Source organism: Pholcus phalangioides, unplaced genomic scaffold (genome assembly GCF_987345545.1).
Source record: "Pholcus phalangioides strain wild (caught in Gottingen) unplaced genomic scaffold, Ppha-v1.0 ptg000010l_1, whole genome shotgun sequence".
Classification (NCBI taxonomy): domain Eukaryota; kingdom Metazoa; phylum Arthropoda; class Arachnida; order Araneae; family Pholcidae; genus Pholcus; species Pholcus phalangioides.
In genome coordinates, this window is record NW_028301603.1 from 40,565,994 (window position 1) to 40,584,358 (window position 18,365).

Consider the following 18,365-nt stretch of genomic DNA (forward strand, 5'->3'; position numbering starts at 1 on the left):
AAGTTTATATTATATGACTATATCTTCTCGTTTATACTCTTATATTTGCGTATATCCTATGTATGTATTTCAATCGCTTGACCATATTCGGGAAAAAATGGGACATTTTATCAGAGCGGTCGAATGAAAAACCTGAAACTCAGGTTTTTTTTTAACTTATCAGCGAATACGTTTCACCTTTTGGTCATGAAGATCCGAGCACCTAGTGATAACAATACTCGAATGATAGCATCATTTGGATCCCAATAACCGTCGTCTACTGTATATAACAGAATAATTCAATTTGAAAAAAATGCAATAATCTATCGACAACAAACTGAAATGCATTTCAGACAATATTGAAGGTGCTGTTGGTATCGTATTGTCAATTAGGGTCGTAATACACATGCTACCAAGTAGTACGGAAACATGCCACTTGCGAGCACATGCAACCAATGACCTTATTTGTGACATTCCTGCAAATGTTTCCAACAATCTCATTTGTTGCAAATGCTCGTAAGTGGTATGCTTTCGAACTACTTAGTAGCATGTGTATCACTGGCCTTAATCACACACTTTCATAGATAAGAGATAGATAAATTCACCTGTGATAGATAAATTATACTTTTTTTTTAAATAAGTTGAAAATTCGAATGAAATACTAAACACTGATATTTATTTACAGAAAACTGTTTTATGAAGTAATGAAAAATATGAATTATATGGGAAGCCATTCGCCGATTTTCTTCGTAGCATGTTTCGCTTACCGATACGAGTGAAATTCTGATGTTTGCGAACACAAGCGATTTAGTCGTTCAAGCTCCACATACCCCCGTTCTTTAGTTCATAATTTCTCCATTAATATTGACTAATTAAAAACTGCTTGCTTGTGTTCCCTGATTGATGCAATCGATCAAAAAAGTTTCTCTGGAAATAATTCCCTCCATAATTTGTGTTTTTTATCGACAAAACATTTGTTTTAGCTGTCGGCAAATTATTGTTCTTTCTTTACCCTTGATTTGGCGCCTCTCATATTAGCGACACTTCACATGTAACAACATGGGTGAGTTACTACTACTACTAAGCCACACATGCACTTCGTCCATATTCCTCTGCGGAACCTCTAACGAATCGGTACATGCGGGAATGTGCGTGTACGTGTAGTGAAATCTGACGTGAAGTTTGTTTCTGTGTAATGCTTGTTATGTATAGTGCTGCCATCCGCCATCAGTTCCTCCAACTATGAGTGAAGTGTAATGATTGAATAATTTATCGTTGTAGGCCGGTTGCCCTCTGTGGTGAGCCTTTTTTATGGGGAGATCGGCTCGAATTTGCGTCTCAAAGGTGGGAACCACAGGAAACCAACTTCAGCCGACCACCACAGCGGTGACGGTGGGGTTCGAATCTGGGTCCTCGCGATACGAGTCCGTCATTATGACCACTCGGCCACCACAGCGGCAACATGGGTGAGTTGCAAAACTTTAGAGCCGACCTGAACAAATATTGTATGATGCAAATAGGCAAAACCACTCACCACACCCTGTTGACAAGCAGTGATGGACGAATCCTCTATCCAGTTATTGTTCCAGAAGTTGATCCGGCTTTTACATATTACCTCCACAAAAAAAATGACTTAAACTTTATCACTAAAGTAGAAGCGGAAATAGTGATCATACGACTGAGCACGAATTTCAATGAAGCTTGGGCTCAATAAAATTAGAGGCACCATCGTCAAGACAACAGACCAAAAAAAAAAATGGCTTAGGAATGAATACGAATGTCGATGAAGTTCAGGCTCGATAAATTAGGCACCAGCTACCACACGGAACACCAAACAAATGACATATGATGTTTGCCGAAATGAGATAGAAGGTGATGCCGCAACAATCTTCAAAAGACATTTTACCGAAACGATAAGGAGGAATATAGATTACAGAGAAGAGAGTGGGAAAGAAGTCGATTCAGTTGCAAAAATAAAAAAAAAAAATAAAAAAAAATCAGCCAGGCAAGTACGATTTATTTACTACGAGGCCTGCATTTATTTACCTTTGGCCTGTAATGTTTACCTTTGGAGTTATAAAGAATGGATTTTTAAGTAAATTTGCTGATGACGCCAAATTAATGGAAATTATGAGAGATGGGGGACGATATGCTTTTCAAGTGAATTTGAACTCTTTAATACCGCACTGACCAGTTGAATAGTCAGACATGTAGATGAATATACAGGCTATGCCATAAGTTGTATAATGCGGCCTTTATATCTCATCAACCATTCGTCGTAGCGGAATGTTTCTAATTTAAAAAGGAATTAATGAAGGGAAATTAAGGAAGGAAAGGTCCACAGAATTAATGAAGGAAAATTCAAGAATCGATGAAATTTTTCATCATAATCGAAAGAAATGATTTCTGTATTAATGAAAGAAGTAATTTAATCTTTTTTCATCTTTAGAAGAGTTATCCATCCTTTTTTTAATCTTTAAAACGCAATATTTAGAGAACGAACTTTGTTTTCGCCGAGTCACGTGATTTCCTTGCATTTGATGTCGCTTCCTTCAGTAGTAAGCTCGATAGGTGCGACGAAATGTGTGTTTATTAATTAAAGCATTACTTCAGTAATATTGTTTTCGAATACTATACAAATTCAATTACTTTCGTTGAAATTTAACAACATCCGAAACCACAGAACGTGATACTCATTTATCTAAAATTTAGTGAAATTTTTCAACTACATGGAAAAAAAACTACCGACATGATGAGTTACGAGATGAGAAAATTCATATCAACAGCATGATCTTTGTCCTATCAATATTTCAGTAGTATATATATATATAATGTATAATCGTTTATTATGTATAATAACTGCTTTATAATATTTACCGCAACATATTGTCACGTTTATTACAAACGGATCAAACACGGTGAATTATTTTATTAGGCTAAGCACAATACAGGGACGAAAGGAATAGCGTGACCGAACACAACGAATACGCAGATCAAACTGCCCAAAAAACAAAATAATCAAAAAGAATTAACTTAAGTCGCCATAGCAACCAATAGTTCAAAGAAATGAGATGGAGAAGACAGTCCTTTGTAAAGGCTTGTAGCCCTCATACGTTGCATTGCTCCCTCTTCACAGAAACAGCGTCCCGCTGTTTGTACGACGGCTCATGAGACTTGTTGTCAGCCTTGTTCCTCTCCTTGTTCCTCCTTAGTATTGTCGTCGTTGGAACAGGAACTGTCCTGAGCGTCCGGGTCATTGTACGGTTTCATACGGAGCACATGAACAACATCTCTTGATTTCCGCCGTCGTGAAGCAGGATCAAAATCTTCTACCGCATAATTCACATCTGATAATTTTCTCAAAACTTTATACGGGCCAAAGTACCTCTTCATCAATTTTTCCGACAGCCCGACTTTTCTTACAGGTGTGAAAATCCACACTAGATCTCCAGGCTTGTAGTCTACCATTCGGTGTTGAGAATCATAACGTTGGCTGTCATATTGTTGAGCCTGTAAAGTTCGCAGCCGTGCTATCTGCCTTGACTCTTCTGCTTGTGCAATTAATTGGCCAAGATGATCAGATTCCGGTTCACCCGAACTGTATGGGAACATAGTGTCTAGGGTAGTTTCAGCTTCGCGTCCATGTAATAAATAAAAAGGTGTAAATCCAGTAGTTTCTTGTCGAGCAGTGTTATAGGCAAACGTGACGAATGGTAGGATTTCATCCCAGTTTTTCTGCTCGACATCGACATACATGGACAACATATCTGCTAGCGTTTTGTTAAAACGTTCAGTGAGGCCATTCGTCTGAGGATGATACGCCGTGGTCAATCTGTGGGTCACATTACAAAGCCTGTTGAGTTCAGCAACGAGTCTTGACTGAAAAACCTGTCCCCGATCGGTTATAAGAGTTCTCGGAGCTCCATGTTTTAGCATAATTTCTTCGACAAAAAACTTGGCTACCTCTGGTGCATCTGCTGAAGGCAGTGCTTTTGTTATAGCATACCGGGTAAAATAGTCAGTACTCACAATGATCCATTTATTTCCTGCTCGAGACTTTGGAAACCGTCCAAGCAGATCCATACCAATACGACAGAAGGGTGCTTCTGCTGGAGGAATGGGAATCAAACGGCCCGGTGGTTTTTGAGCTACGTTTTTCCTTCGCTGACATTCCTTGCAATGCAATACATAGCGACGTACGCTTCGATATAGACCGGGCCAGGAGAATCGCTTTCGTATTCGGTCGTAAGTTTTCGCAAATCCCAAATGGCCTGCTGTTAAGGAATCATGGAAATGTCTGAGGATGTCCAACCGTAGATGTTTCGGAATAACAGGTAGCCACTTTTTTTCCGCCGGATCAAAATTCTTCTTGCACAAAACGCCGTCGATAACCTCAAAGTCGGTCTTAAGAGAGCCGCTTGACCCTTCATAAGCATGGATCTTATTAGCTACATCGGGATCCTTGAGTTGTTCACTTGCTAGGTCGAGGACTGAAGTTATGACACTAATGTCCTCTGGCACGGAGCTTTCGTCAACGGGGTACCTTGAAAGGCTGTCGGCATCATTATGTTTTCTTCCGCTTCTGTATACTATTGAGACCTCGTACTCTTGCAGTCTCAGCGCCCATCGTGCTAACCGTCCGGAAGGATCTCTCAGGCTGGCTAGCCAGCACAAGGCATGATGGTCGGTAACAATCTTGAAAGGCTTTCCGAAAATATAGGGTCGAAATTTTGTAATGGCCCATATGACCGCAAGACATTCTCTCTCCGTGGTGGAGTAGTTTTTCTCGGCTTTTGATAGAGTTCTGGACGCGTATGCTATAACTTTCTCTTTCCCGTTCTGATGTTGGACTAGCACTGCTCCTATTCCGTAACCACTGGCATCGGTATGTAACTCTGTTTCAGCCTTCTCATCAAATAGCCCTAATACTGGGTCGGAAGTTAGGGCTTTCTTTAGAACTTTAAAAGCTTCTTCTTCATCTTTTTCCCAACGAAATTTTACGTCATTTTTCAATAAATTTTGCAATGGAGCAGCTTTCAGACAGAAATCCTTTATAAACCTTCGGTAGTAAGAGCTGAGCCCTAAGAAACTCCTCACATCTCGGATGTTTTGTGGAACAGGAAAATTTGTAATGGCTCTTACTTTATCTGGATCTGGTCTAATTCCCTCGGCATTCACAACGTGGCCAAGAATTTTAATTTCCGGTGCTGCAAACAAACATTTCTTTGGGTTCAAGTGAAGACCTGCGTCTTGAATGCATTGAAAAACAGCTGTTAAACGGTTAAGATGTTCATCGAATGTCTCGGAAAAGACGACGATGTCGTCGAGGTAGCATAAGCACATATTCCACTTAAGGTGACGAAGGAGGTTGTCCATCATGCGCTCAAAAGTTGCTGGAGCATTACAAAGTCCAAATGGCATCACCTTAAATTCGTATAGTCCTTCTGGTGTTACGAAAGCAGTCTTTTCACGGTCAGCTTCATCAACCTCAATCTGCCAATAGCCACTGTATAAATCCATGGTGGAGAAATACTTTGCGCCCTTTAGAGAATCCAAAGTATCGTCTATACGAGGTAGTGGGTAGACGTCTCTTTTGGTAATTCTGTTTAATCTGCGGTAATCGACACAAAATCGCCAAGTGCCATCTTTTTTCTTGACAAGAACTACAGGAGAGGACCAGGGGCTTTCAGATGGCTGAACGACTTCTTTTTTCAGCATCTTTTCAACTTCCTCTTGAATTATTCGACGTTCGGCAGGTGATACCCTATAAGGTCTTTGGTTGATGGGAGAATGGTCTCCAGTGTTGATTTTGTGCTTCGCGTTGAGTTTGTAACTCCCCACCTTACCTCCATCACCAAAAGCTTCCGGAAACTGTTCTAGCAATAGAAGCAATTTCTTTTGATGTTCACTATCAAGATCCGTTGACAACATTTGCGAATAATCGACTGGACTCTCATTACTCTTGCTAACATTCTCGTACGACAGCACTTCCGATAAAGCATTCACATAGTTACAGTCAAGTTGTTCGGCGTGGCCAACGCACATGTTCTTCAAGATACGTCGAGGTTGGGCTAGCCCATTAGCGACCCACAGTTCCCCTTTGTTATTAGCGAGGCTCATGAGGGTTGATGGGATGGCAACTTCTTGGTTCATCAATAAAAACCTATTATTTTCTACGATAACGTCAATGTCATTATCCAACATAGGAGCAGATACTTGTATCTTAGTTACTGAGCGTGCTGGTATGGTATAATCCTCTACAGCGTACAACCCCCCTTTCTGCGTTGACCGATGATCATGTAAGATCTCTTCAAACGTAAATTCTAACTTGCCACAGTCTATGATTGCTTGAGACGCTTCTAGAAAATCCCAACCGAGGATGACATCATGGCTACATTTCGGCATAATTGTGAATTCCACTGGTTGACTGTGACCATTGACGGTGAGACGAAGAGTACAGGTTCCAAGAGGTTTTACATAACTGCCATTAGCGACTTTTAAGATAACATCTTGTGAGGAACATTTTTCACTATTTACAAACATAATTTTGCGTAAATGACGTCGAAAATCTTCTGAGATCACAGAGAAAGAAGCTCCAGAGTCTACTAGTGCACGTATGGGATGGTCGTCGAGGATAACATCAACATGATTTCCGAGCATCTTAGCGACATTGGGAGGATTTTGAAAAATAGCGGCCTCACCTCCAACAAAGGTCGCGCGGCTTAGTTTTCCTCATTTCGTCGATTCGGCGACTGACTAGAACGTCTATACGGCGACGGGGATCTGTAGCGGCGTGTCGGCGATCGTCCACGAAACGGGCTGGATGGAGGGGTCCTGGTAGCTGGTATGCTGGTCTCGTCGGTTATGCGGCTGTTACTGGGGTATGACGAAGCATGACGGCCTTGGCTGTTGCGGTAGGTGTCAAAGATGGCCCTTCGCTCTCGACAATAGCGTACGACGTGTCCGGGACGTCCACAGTGGAAGCAAACGGGACTGTTGTCCTGTGTACGCCACACATCAGTTTTCCTCGCAGGCAATCGGCGACGTAAATGCCGTACTCGCTGAGCTGGTCGCGTTTCACGGCGTCCACGGGCCGGGCCATCAGGCTTTTGGGCTCTTGTTGCTGCTGCTCGCCGCCCGAGCAGAGCCTTCTGCTGGCGCCAGCGACGACCAACGGTGAACTGCCGAAGTATGTCCAAAAGGTTCAGATATACCACGGGGACGAGTTGGAGGTCATGATCTGTCCCGAAGGCATCATCCCCGTCCTCAGCTTCCTGAAGGATCACCACAACGCCCAGTTCGAGTCGCTGGCGGACATCGCGTGCGTCGACGTCCCGACCCGCAAGTACCGTTTCGAGATAGTCTACAACCTGCTGAGCCTGCGGTACAACTCCAGGATACGCGTGAAGACCTACACCGACGAGCTGACGCCCGTGGAGTCGGCCTACAGCGTCTACAAGGCAGCTGACTGGTACGAGAGGGAGATCTGGGACATGTTCGGGGTCTATTTCAACAACCATCCCGACCTGAGGCGTATCCTGACCGACTACGGCTTCGAAGGACATCCTTTCCGTAAGGACTTCCCACTCAGTGGTTATGTTGAAGTCAGGTATGATGACGAGGTAAGGAGAGTCGTCCTCGAACCGTTGGAACTTGCTCAAGAGTTCAGGAAGTTTGATCTTGTCGGTCCCTGGGAACAGTTCCCACATTTCAAGGCCGAGGACGCATCAGTGGAAGAAATACCATTGCCGCTGCCCATTCCAGCGGCTGGAAGCAAACCCAGTGCTTGAAATTATGTGCTGAGAATGATGTTAGATTGTTTAAGAGTTTGTTATAGGTATCCCAATACAATGTTTTCCTTAGACCAGCAACTATCGTTTTGGCTGCTTTTTTTCATATTCATTTGGAAAATAATCCCCCCTTTTGGTAAAGTTTTTCCATATTATAAATATAAATTTGGTTCTTAAAAAAAAAAAAAAAAAAAAAAAAAAAATAGCGGCCTCACCTCCAACAAAGGTCGCGCGGCTTAGTTTTCCTCATTTCGTCGATTCGGCGACTGACTAGAACGTCTATACGGCGACGGGGATCTGTAGCGGCGTGTCGGCGATCGTCCACGAAACGGGCTGGATGGAGGGGTCCTGGTAGCTGGTATGCTGGTCTCGTCGGTTATGCGGCTGTTACTGGGGTATGACGAAGCATGACGGCCTTGGCTGTTGCGGTAGGTGTCAAAGATGGCCCTTCGCTCTCGACAATAGCGTACGACGTGTCCGGGACGTCCACAGTGGAAGCAAACGGGACTGTTGTCCTGTGTACGCCACACATCAGTTTTCCTCGCAGGCAATCGGCGACGTAAATGCCGTACTCGCTGAGCTGGTCGCGTTTCACGGCGTCCACGGGCCGGGCCATCAGGCTTTTGGGCTCTTGTTGCTGCTGCTCGCCGCCCGAGCAGAGCCTTCTGCTGGCGCCAGCGACGACCAACGGTGAACTGCCGAAGTATGTCCAAAAGGTTCAGATATACCACGGGGACGAGTTGGAGGTCATGATCTGTCCCGAAGGCATCATCCCCGTCCTCAGCTTCCTGAAGGATCACCACAACGCCCAGTTCGAGTCGCTGGCGGACATCGCGTGCGTCGACGTCCCGACCCGCAAGTACCGTTTCGAGATAGTCTACAACCTGCTGAGCCTGCGGTACAACTCCAGGATACGCGTGAAGACCTACACCGACGAGCTGACGCCCGTGGAGTCGGCCTACAGCGTCTACAAGGCAGCTGACTGGTACGAGAGGGAGATCTGGGACATGTTCGGGGTCTATTTCAACAACCATCCCGACCTGAGGCGTATCCTGACCGACTACGGCTTCGAAGGACATCCTTTCCGTAAGGACTTCCCACTCAGTGGTTATGTTGAAGTCAGGTATGATGACGAGGTAAGGAGAGTCGTCCTCGAACCGTTGGAACTTGCTCAAGAGTTCAGGAAGTTTGATCTTGTCGGTCCCTGGGAACAGTTCCCACATTTCAAGGCCGAGGACGCATCAGTGGAAGAAATACCATTGCCGCTGCCCATTCCAGCGGCTGGAAGCAAACCCAGTGCTTGAAATTATGTGCTGAGAATGATGTTAGATTGTTTAAGAGTTTGTTATAGGTATCCCAATACAATGTTTTCCTTAGACCAGCAACTATCGTTTTGGCTGTTTTTTTTCATATTCATTTGGAAAATAATCCCCCCTTTTGGTAAAGTTTTTCCATATTATAAATATAAATTTGGTTCTTAAAAAAAAAAAAAAAAAAAAAAAAAAAATAGCGGCCTCACCTCCAACAAAGGTCGCGCGGCTTAGTTTTCCTCATTTCGTCGATTCGGCGACTGACTAGAACGTCTATACGGCGACGGGGATCTGTAGCGGCGTGTCGGCGATCGTCCACGAAACGGGCTGGATGGAGGGGTCCTGGTAGCTGGTATGCTGGTCTCGTCGGTTATGCGGCTGTTACTGGGGTATGACGAAGCATGACGGCCTTGGCTGTTGCGGTAGGTGTCAAAGATGGCCCTTCGCTCTCGACAATAGCGTACGACGTGTCCGGGACGTCCACAGTGGAAGCAAACGGGACTGTTGTCCTGTGTACGCCACACATCAGTTTTCCTCGGAAGTTGTTCCAATGTTGGTTCCAATCTTGCCGTCCTACGGGTATGCGTCAACTGGCGCTGTCGTCTTGATCCAGGAGAAATCGGCCATTGACGTTCTCCAGACAGAGAAGCGAGCGACTTTCCCACTTCATCCCTTACGACAGCCTCGATCGCTTGCTGTCCTGGTTGGTGCGTCTCTGCCGGTGGCATGGTTAAGCGCTGGATCTCCTCACGCACAATTTGACGGATAAGAGATGGCAAATCCTCTTGTTCCTCGATAGCAGCTATAGGAACAACGTTTGGGAGTCTGGCAAACTTGTTTCGTCCGATCCTTTTCTGCTGCATTTCTTCTATGTAATGGCACCACTTGACGAATTCAGCAGTGGTGGTGACTTCTCTCATCAGCAGCGCCTGGTATACGTCCTCGGCCACTCCTTTCATGAGGTGAGATACCTTGTCCTCTTCTGACATGGCCGGGTCTACTAGATGACAAAGTCCCAATACGTCCTGGATGTATGATGGACTTGGTTCGCCACTCCTTTGCGCTCGACTCTTCAGCCGTTCTTTGGCTCTTCGAACGTACAGCTCGGTGTCACCAAAGGTTTTCTTCAGTTCAGCTTCGAACGTTGACCACGAAGTGAGTGTGTCCTCGTTGTTTTCGAACCACTGCCTCGCAGTACCTTCGAGGGAAAAGTACGCATTGGCCAAGCGATGACTGTCATCCCACCGGTTGAAGTTCGACACTCTCTGATACTCCTTCAGCCACCTCGTCGGATCTTGGTCAGGATCACCTCTGAAAATATTCGGCTTCCGGGTCTCCTCCATAAGAGCTGGAGTGCGTATTGTAGAACGTTCTTCTTCTCCTCTAGTCGTCATGGCTCGAGAACGAATAGTCCTTGTAGATGTCACGTACAGTCCGTATTCAGGAGGAAGATTCTGTAATCGATTACTCTGCCGAGAATCGTCGTTAGAAGCCAGGCTGATCACAACTGTCGTTACCCGGCGCCTCCACCAAAAATGTCACGTTTATTACAAACGGATCAAACACGGTGAATTATTTTATTAGGCTAAGCACAATACAGGGACGAAAGGAATAGCGTGACCGAACACAACGAATACGCAGATCAAACTGCCCAAAAGACAAAATAATCAAAAAGAATTAACTTAAGTCGCCATAGCAACCAATAGTTCAAAGAAATGAGATGGAGAAGACAGTCCTTTGTAAAGGCTTGTAGCCCTCATACGTTGCATTATAATAATGATAATTAGACCAATGCTCTAGTCCAAGGGTGCGAAACCTCCGGCCCGCGGACCAAGTGTTGCCCGGCAAGGTGTTCAATCCGGCCCGCGAAAGGTGTTCCGGTAGAAAAATATCAAATCACATAGCACGATAAACACCTAACATTCTACACCTATTTCCTTGACAAAAATACGGGAAATTGCAATCCATACAGTACATTGCCAATTACCACCCAGAAAATTGCCTAGTGCAAATGAAGTTGCCAATAAAGCCAAAAGCAATAAAGCCAATGTTGCCTAAAATTGCCAACGGCAAGTAGAGTTGCCAATTACAGCCCAAAAAAAGCTGTCAAACAAAAGTAAAGTAAAACAGTGGTTCTTAACCAGGACGGCCTTAGAGAAAAAGAGTTCAGGACGTCCACGAGCTTGTATGAGAAAACAATTAATTCACTGGGGGGGGGGGGGGGATACTTTTTTCTGGATAATTATGCCGAAGTTTAAAGAGAAAAGTCTCCTGGGCTCCACCGGGAATCGAACTTGGTCCTCTTGCATATCAGACAAGTGCGCTATCCGTATACACACACCAATGGAGACACGACCATCCCCTCCTTATTTACGCATTGTGGTGTGGTACGCTGTAGTAGAAGCGACTCACTAACCTCCCTTAATTTCAGCAAGTGGCCCCAGGTGGCGGCAATAGTGAGAGTGAGATGATTTTGGTTATTTCTTTGAATGATCTTTCCTCCTGTGGTGTATACGGATAGCGCGGTTGCCCGGTTTGCAAGACGACTGGGTTCGATTCCTGGTGGAGGCCAGAAGACTTTTCTTTCCGTGTTCAGCTCGGCATGATATCTATTGGGAAAAAAAGGCTTTCTTTCATGCATTGTTCTAAGAAAATATCAAAATCATCTCAATTTACTCATTATATTCACATTGCCACTCTGTATGTACAGAATATTATTTGTAAAGGGAACGTGTGCGCAGGGCCGCAACTAGATGCTTGGTCACCTGGGACATGCACGCATTTCGACGACGCCCTCTTGTAATATTGAAGGAGAGGTTTTAGAATGAAATTTGAGCCCCCTCGGGTCTAGAGCCCGGGACCCGAGACCCGCCTGCTCTCCTCCCTCCCCAGTTGCGGCCCTGCGTGTGTGCATCATCTTACTGACAAATTGTCCGTCCGTGTGACACGAAACGTTAAGATGCTTTCCTTTGGTCAAACCCATTACAAATAAAACACTGGAAGCAGAGATGTGGGCAGTGTTTCGAACCTACGGGTGCTCGTCTTGAGCTTTAGGAAGGAAATTTCGATTTCTGAATCAATTCTGTGCTCTGCCGAAACCTAAAACGAGCACCCGCGGCTCCGAGCGACCGACTGATTGAGGGGGGAAAAAGTCATCAAGAAATTGTGTAAATTACATGCGATATAGAAACTGGTGGATGCCTTAACACAGAAACTCATTCTCAAATGCTGCCCCCTCCCCCCTTATTAATGAGCTTTCCTCCTACGTTGGGAATCATCGACCCAGAACAAAGCAAATAAGAAGAAAAACTTTTTTTCTTCTTCTTATAACTACTGAGCCACACATGTACAGCGTCCACATTCCTCTTTTCTTTCAAAACGAGCACAACTTAGGTCTATCACCATTTATAGGCGATTTACTACCTAGTGAGTTGTGCCGGAGGTGTAACTCCTAACAGTGTGAGTACCCCGGTGTGTGTACCTAACAGTGTGAGTGCATTTGTAGTGTTGTGTTCTGTTGGATTTTTCAGTGCTGACATCTATGTTTCAGAAGCGAAGTGAGTGATGTGTTATGATTGAATTATATTTGTACTGTTTGTAGGTCTATTGCTCTCCGTGGCGAGACTTTTTAACGGGGATATCTGCTCGCATTCGCGCCTTGAAGTTGGGAACCACAGAAAACCAACCTCATCCGACCACCACTACGGCGACGGTGGGGTTCGAAGCGATGCGAGTCCGTCACTATGACCAATCGACCACCATAGCGGCTCCACATTCCTCTGCGGAACTTCTAACGATCATGTTGGAATGTGCGTGTGAATCTGACGAAATTTGTTTCAGTGTTCGTTAGGGGCCATTCAAGTATTACGTAAGCAGATTTTCAGCCATTTTTTGATTCCCCCCCCCCCTTGTCAGCGAAATTTCGTCAGCAGCTTAGAATATTTCATATCTTCAAAAAGGGGTGGTTGATGACGTAAGCAACCTTCAAACCCCCTCCCCCTACCCCTTGTCATCAAAAGTCAGCAAATCCGAAACCCCCTCGATGCTGACGTAATACTTGAATGACCCCATATATGTGTATCGCCGGCATCTGCCATTAGTTTTTCCTAACTATGAGTGAAGTGTAATGATTGAATAATTGTATCGTTATGTAGACCTATTGCTGTCTGTGGCGAGACTTTTTTAATGGGGGGCAGCCCGTAATAAGCCCACATATGCAACTAGAAGTTGGGAACCGCAGAAAATATAGAAGACGACTGAACGACGGAGACACAGATCCGAAGGACCTTCAGTTTATTAACCTCTCGTATTATGTTCGAGACCTCCTGTGGGAAAACTGGAGATTCATTCGCAAAAGTTGCTTCTCGAGTCGACAGAAAGGCATTGGATCGGAATAACAAAGTCAAGCTTGTTAAAGGTATAGATTTTAGCCGTTACAAAGTCTTCGTTGTTTACTTTCCGCACGCGAAAATGGCGCTGTTGCGATGCTTAAGTTCTCGATAACATCGCGCGTATGTAAGGCGAAATGTGCCAAGATTCAAATTCATGGACTAACGGTGAAAACCTGTAATTAGAGATTGAGATAGATCTGTGTGTGCTGCATCATGTCTCGAATTGATTTCGTGATTCCGATGTGCTCAATGGATGTGCAAAAGCTGCTGTTTGTTTGCGTTTTTGCCTGTAAGTGTCATGAGATTCGCTTCTTTAACTAAAATTGATCATTTTTCGAATTCAATAGGTTTAACAGCGGTTTGTTTAGTCACAGATCATCCCAACTGGAAAGCAAGTAGCATGCCAAAATTATTTTATAGAGGAGCATTTCGGGGTTATTTTGTGAACGCATGAATGAATACAGGGTGTCCTTTAAGTCCTAATACTGCATTTATCTCATCAACCACTCGCCGTAGAGATATGATTCCAGTTTAAAAAGTGCTCAAAATGTGTTCAGAAATCACCCTGTACCAGTTTTGAGGGTGGAAATGCAGAGTGTCACAAAATAAAAGAAATCTAAATTTTATACGGCCGCCCTGTACTCTCTTCCAATTTGGAAGTTGAAATGTTCCAATTAGGAAGTTTCTACCCTGTGTTTCTTGTGGGCAAAAAAAAAAGTTACTGAGTGAAATATCGGCTGAGATATCTGAGTTTAAAAATTGGTGAAAACTCGGAGAAAAAACAAAATAAATTCCCGCGGAATATGTTTCATATTCCCTCATAGCTATTATTTCCCAATTTTTCTTTGCCTTTTGGATTCAAATACCCAGCGAATATTGCACACAAAAACCTAGGTTCAGAGAGAGATAGTGCAACAACTTTCTTATTGGAACTTAGAGGACAATGTGTCCTTATATGGCGCGGTAGAGTGGTGAAAGAGATATACATTACTTGCGTGGAAAAGATGGTACTCTATGGAGCAGAAGTATGGTTCAAGGAACTACAATACTTGGAATCAAAACTTGAACAGATACAACGAACAGCATTGTTGATTGTCACTAAATGTTATGACAGTGTTTCAGGGCATGCTCTACAGGTTCTTTCCGGCTGCGTGCCCCTTTTCTACAAAGCAAGAAGCATACACAAGATGTTCACCTTGTTTAAACTTAGAACGCCCATTCAAATTGGAACGAGACAAATACAAGCCAACGAGGTTCAAGAAGAAGATCAGGATTTTGCCGAACCGTGGAAAATGACAATTCTAAACTACGACAGAAGAGAGGAAATATACACTAACAGATACTCAGCATACACAGATGGATCAAAAACAGACTTTGGGACTGGCCTGGCCTATATCATATTTGAAGCAGAGAACATTTTATATCAAGATAAAATAAAATTGTCAGATAATACTTCAGTTTTTATGGCAGAATTGCTTGCAATAAAGCTGACAATTGAAAAAGCAATTGAGATAGGATTATCTCAAATCGACATCTACAGCGACTCGATGTCAGCCTTAGAAAAATTGAAATCATTAAAGAAGACAGATAATATTATCAAAAATATTAGACAACTGCAAGAAAAGATCAGAATAAGATTACATTGGGTAAAAGCCCATGTAGGCAACCCTCGCAATGAACTTGTAGACAGACTGGCTAAAGAAAGTACAACGAAGACTACCATCGATATTCACTGTAAATATTCAAAGTTCCAGATACGAACTTTATTAAATCGCGATAACATGATCCAGTGGCAAAACCTATGGGACAACTCTACTAAAGGTCGTGATACATATTACTTATACCCGAAGGTAAGCTGTGGCAGGATTAAAGGCAACTTTTATGTTAACCAGATACTGACCGAACACGGCGCTTTTGGTTATTATCAAGGGTGGAGACACCAGAAAGATGACTCTTGTGTATTTTGTGGTGAAAGGTGTGCAAGAAGAAGACATTACCTGTACGATTGTCGTTACTGGAAAAGTGAAAGAGAGATAATCATACCTCCGGATAAAAGAAATCTCGACATATTAACTCTTTTAAGAAACAAGGAAATTTATGAATTTTACATAGGAGTCATCAGAAAATCAATGGAGATATATCTCGAATATTGGTAGGGAATAGTGAAAAAAAAAAAAAAAAAAAAAAAAAAAAAGGGAGGAGAGAACTTTTCCTAACTATATTGCGAATAATGTGTGAATACTGAAGTTTGTGTCATTTTGATTTGAGTTTTATATTTTTAAGTTATCCCATGAGATTATGGGCATATATTTCGTGTTTATTTTTACAGAGTGAATTTGTTGTTTTGCATAGTGGATAATCTTTCTTTTCTTTATAAAACCCCAAAAGCTGAGGGGATTGTTATTATTTTTATGTATTTTATTATTTTATTTATTTATTTTTCCTCGCGAACAGGCTGTTCGCTTTGATGGTGTTTTTGTAACTGTATAGAGTCTCGTGTGATCTTTCGTATCTTTAATATTGTTTCCGGCGATTTGTTAATTGGAAGCTCCGGTCCGGAATTATGATCTATATTTTGTCGAAGCCCTGATTTTCATATTCCCCCATTCTTTGTTATTTATTTTTATTTATTTACTTGTTTTGCTTATTGTTGTGCAATTGATTTGGATGTAATTATACTTTTATTCGTTGTTTTTTGATATAGAGTTGAAGTAAACGGAAAGGGGGGGGGGGAATGGAATGGAATAAATGGGAAGCTTAAATAGCCAAAAAAAAAATATATATGTATGTATATATATGTGTGTGTGTGTATATATGTGTGTATATGTATATGCATATATTTTTAGACATCTCTGAGAAAATTGGACTCTTTGTGCTGAGAGGGATTGATTGAAATATTGAACTTCAGAACCCGCTGTATGCCTCTAGGGGCGGGACAGCAATATATATGATTGATTATATGGCGCGGTAGCCCAGGTCGATAAGATTCTCGCCTAAAGTACCGAAGGATGCTAAAAGATGTCAGTTTAATACCCGGTTCGTCCTTGTCGGAAACTTTCTTGACACAGGAGTACAACAGGAACTGTGACATGACCACACCACCACCAGACCAACCGTGACCCCCGCTCTGTTCCGCTAGCGGATACAAGCTGGTCCGTGTCAGGAAACGCGTAGCCGGTCAATTTGTCGCACTCAACTTGTCGCGCTCAACTCGTCGCGCATCAATTTGTCGCAGTGCCAATTCGTCGCGGTACAAATTCGTCGCAGAGCCAATTCGTCGCGGTACAAATTCGTCGCAGTGCCAATTTGTCGTGTAACCAATTCGTCGGGACGTCAATTTATCGCAGAGTCAACTCGTCACGCGATCTGTATGTAGGTTTTTTGTCTCATACGTGAAAAAATAAACATGAAGAAAAGTTTTTTTCCATCAAGAAATGCACACAGTTTACTAAATTTTTTTTTTTTTTTGTCATTTCAAAAAAAATCATTGAAATTAAAATTGCAATTGATATTAATGTTTTATTATTTAATTATTGTAAATGTTAAAAAAAAAACATTTTTTCTATGATAAAATTTTAAAATTCTGTAAAAAAATGTCGGTGTTTATGATATTCCCCAAATTACAGTACAGCGGAGGCTCTCTTTAAGTGTAAACTTGTATCTGTCCCATGTGGACTCGAGACTCCCACCAACATTAACCACTACAGTATCTCCACAAGAACCTGAAATAATTAATAATTTAATTTAATTAATATTTCATTTTCACCGGATAAGCCACACTTGTCGCTTTCTTTCGAGATTTCCATTACTCGTAGCGAGGGGAGTTGGGGCGCACACCGAGATGATAAATTGCGATCACATACATTTTCAAAATTTAATTTGCACCGGATAAGTTGCTCAAGTTAAACACTCAAAAAATCCAACCAATAAAGTTCATAAGTTACATTCGAGCAAATGCAACCGATAATCTTATTGGTTGAATTTTTCAAGTTTTATAAAAGGACTTTTAGAACACTTTCATAGTGTAATGCTGGCCTTAGATATATTGTCGGTAAAAAATTCCTCAAAGATGTATTCTCTACATGGCAGATACATATTCAATAGTGAATTAGGGCCATTCAAGTATTAAGTAAGCAGATTTTCAGCCATTTTTGACCCCCCCCCCCCTGTCAGCAAAAATCAGCAAAACACACTGACCCCCCATCCCCTCCCCTGTCAGCAAAATTTCACCAGCAGCTTAGAATATTTCATATCTTCAAAAAGGGGTGGTTGATGACGTAAGCGACCTTCAAACCCCCGCCCCCCCCCCGCCATCAAAAGTCAACAAATCCGAAACTCCCTCCCCGATCCTGACGTAATACTTGAATGACCCCTTAGGCAAATTGTGCTTTGGGATGGGCATTGATCCTAATTTATCATCTTGGTGTGTTCCCGCAACACCCCTCGCTGCGAGAAATGGAGATCCCGCCAGAAAGCGGGAGTGCGGCTTATACGGTGAAAATTTAATTTTGAAAATTTATTTTATCATAACTTATCTATCATCTTCGTGTGTTCCCGCAACACCCCTCGCTGCGAGAAATGGAGATCCCGCCAGAAAGCGGGAGTGCGGCTTATACGGTGAAAATTGAATTTTGAAAATTTGTTTTATCGTAATTTATCATCTTGGTGTGTTCGTCCAACGCCCCTCGCAGCGAGAAATGGAGATCCTACCAGAAAGCGGGAAGTGTGGCATGAATACCATGAAAACTGAATTTTGAAAATTTATTTGATCGGCGTACTGACTCTGCGACAAATTTGTACCGCGACGAACTGATTCTGCGACAAATTTGTACCGCGACGAACTGACTCTGCGACAAATTTGTACCGCGACGAAATGAGTCTGCGACAAATTTGCA

At 43.0% G+C, this 18,365-nt stretch overlaps 2 protein-coding genes and 2 pseudogenes across 2 annotated transcripts in view; 2 read left to right on the top strand and 2 right to left on the bottom strand.

Annotated features, from left to right (window-relative positions):
• Positions 1–1,822, bottom strand: part of LOC149081471 (carcinine transporter-like) — an 86,066-nt gene extending 84,244 nt beyond the window's left edge. Inside the window, exon 1 of the mRNA XM_089238395.1 lies at positions 1,514–1,822. The gene's annotated coding sequence lies outside the window, so the exon portion shown is untranslated. The remainder of the gene's footprint in view (positions 1–1,513) is intronic.
• Positions 1,823–7,028: 5,206 nt separating this feature from the next.
• On the top strand, positions 7,029–7,974 carry LOC149081472 (NADH dehydrogenase [ubiquinone] iron-sulfur protein 3, mitochondrial pseudogene; annotated as a pseudogene).
• A 358-nt stretch (positions 7,975–8,332) lies between these two features.
• LOC149081473 (NADH dehydrogenase [ubiquinone] iron-sulfur protein 3, mitochondrial pseudogene) lies at positions 8,333–9,154 on the top strand (annotated as a pseudogene).
• Positions 9,155–9,309: 155 nt separating this feature from the next.
• On the bottom strand, positions 9,310–10,647 carry LOC149081474 (uncharacterized). The gene has a single exon (XM_089238393.1). The coding sequence runs from the start codon at positions 10,471–10,473 to the stop codon at positions 9,310–9,312; it is 1,164 nt and encodes a 387-aa protein (XP_089094519.1). The 5' UTR covers positions 10,474–10,647.
• Between the last annotated feature and the right edge of the window lie 7,718 nt (positions 10,648–18,365).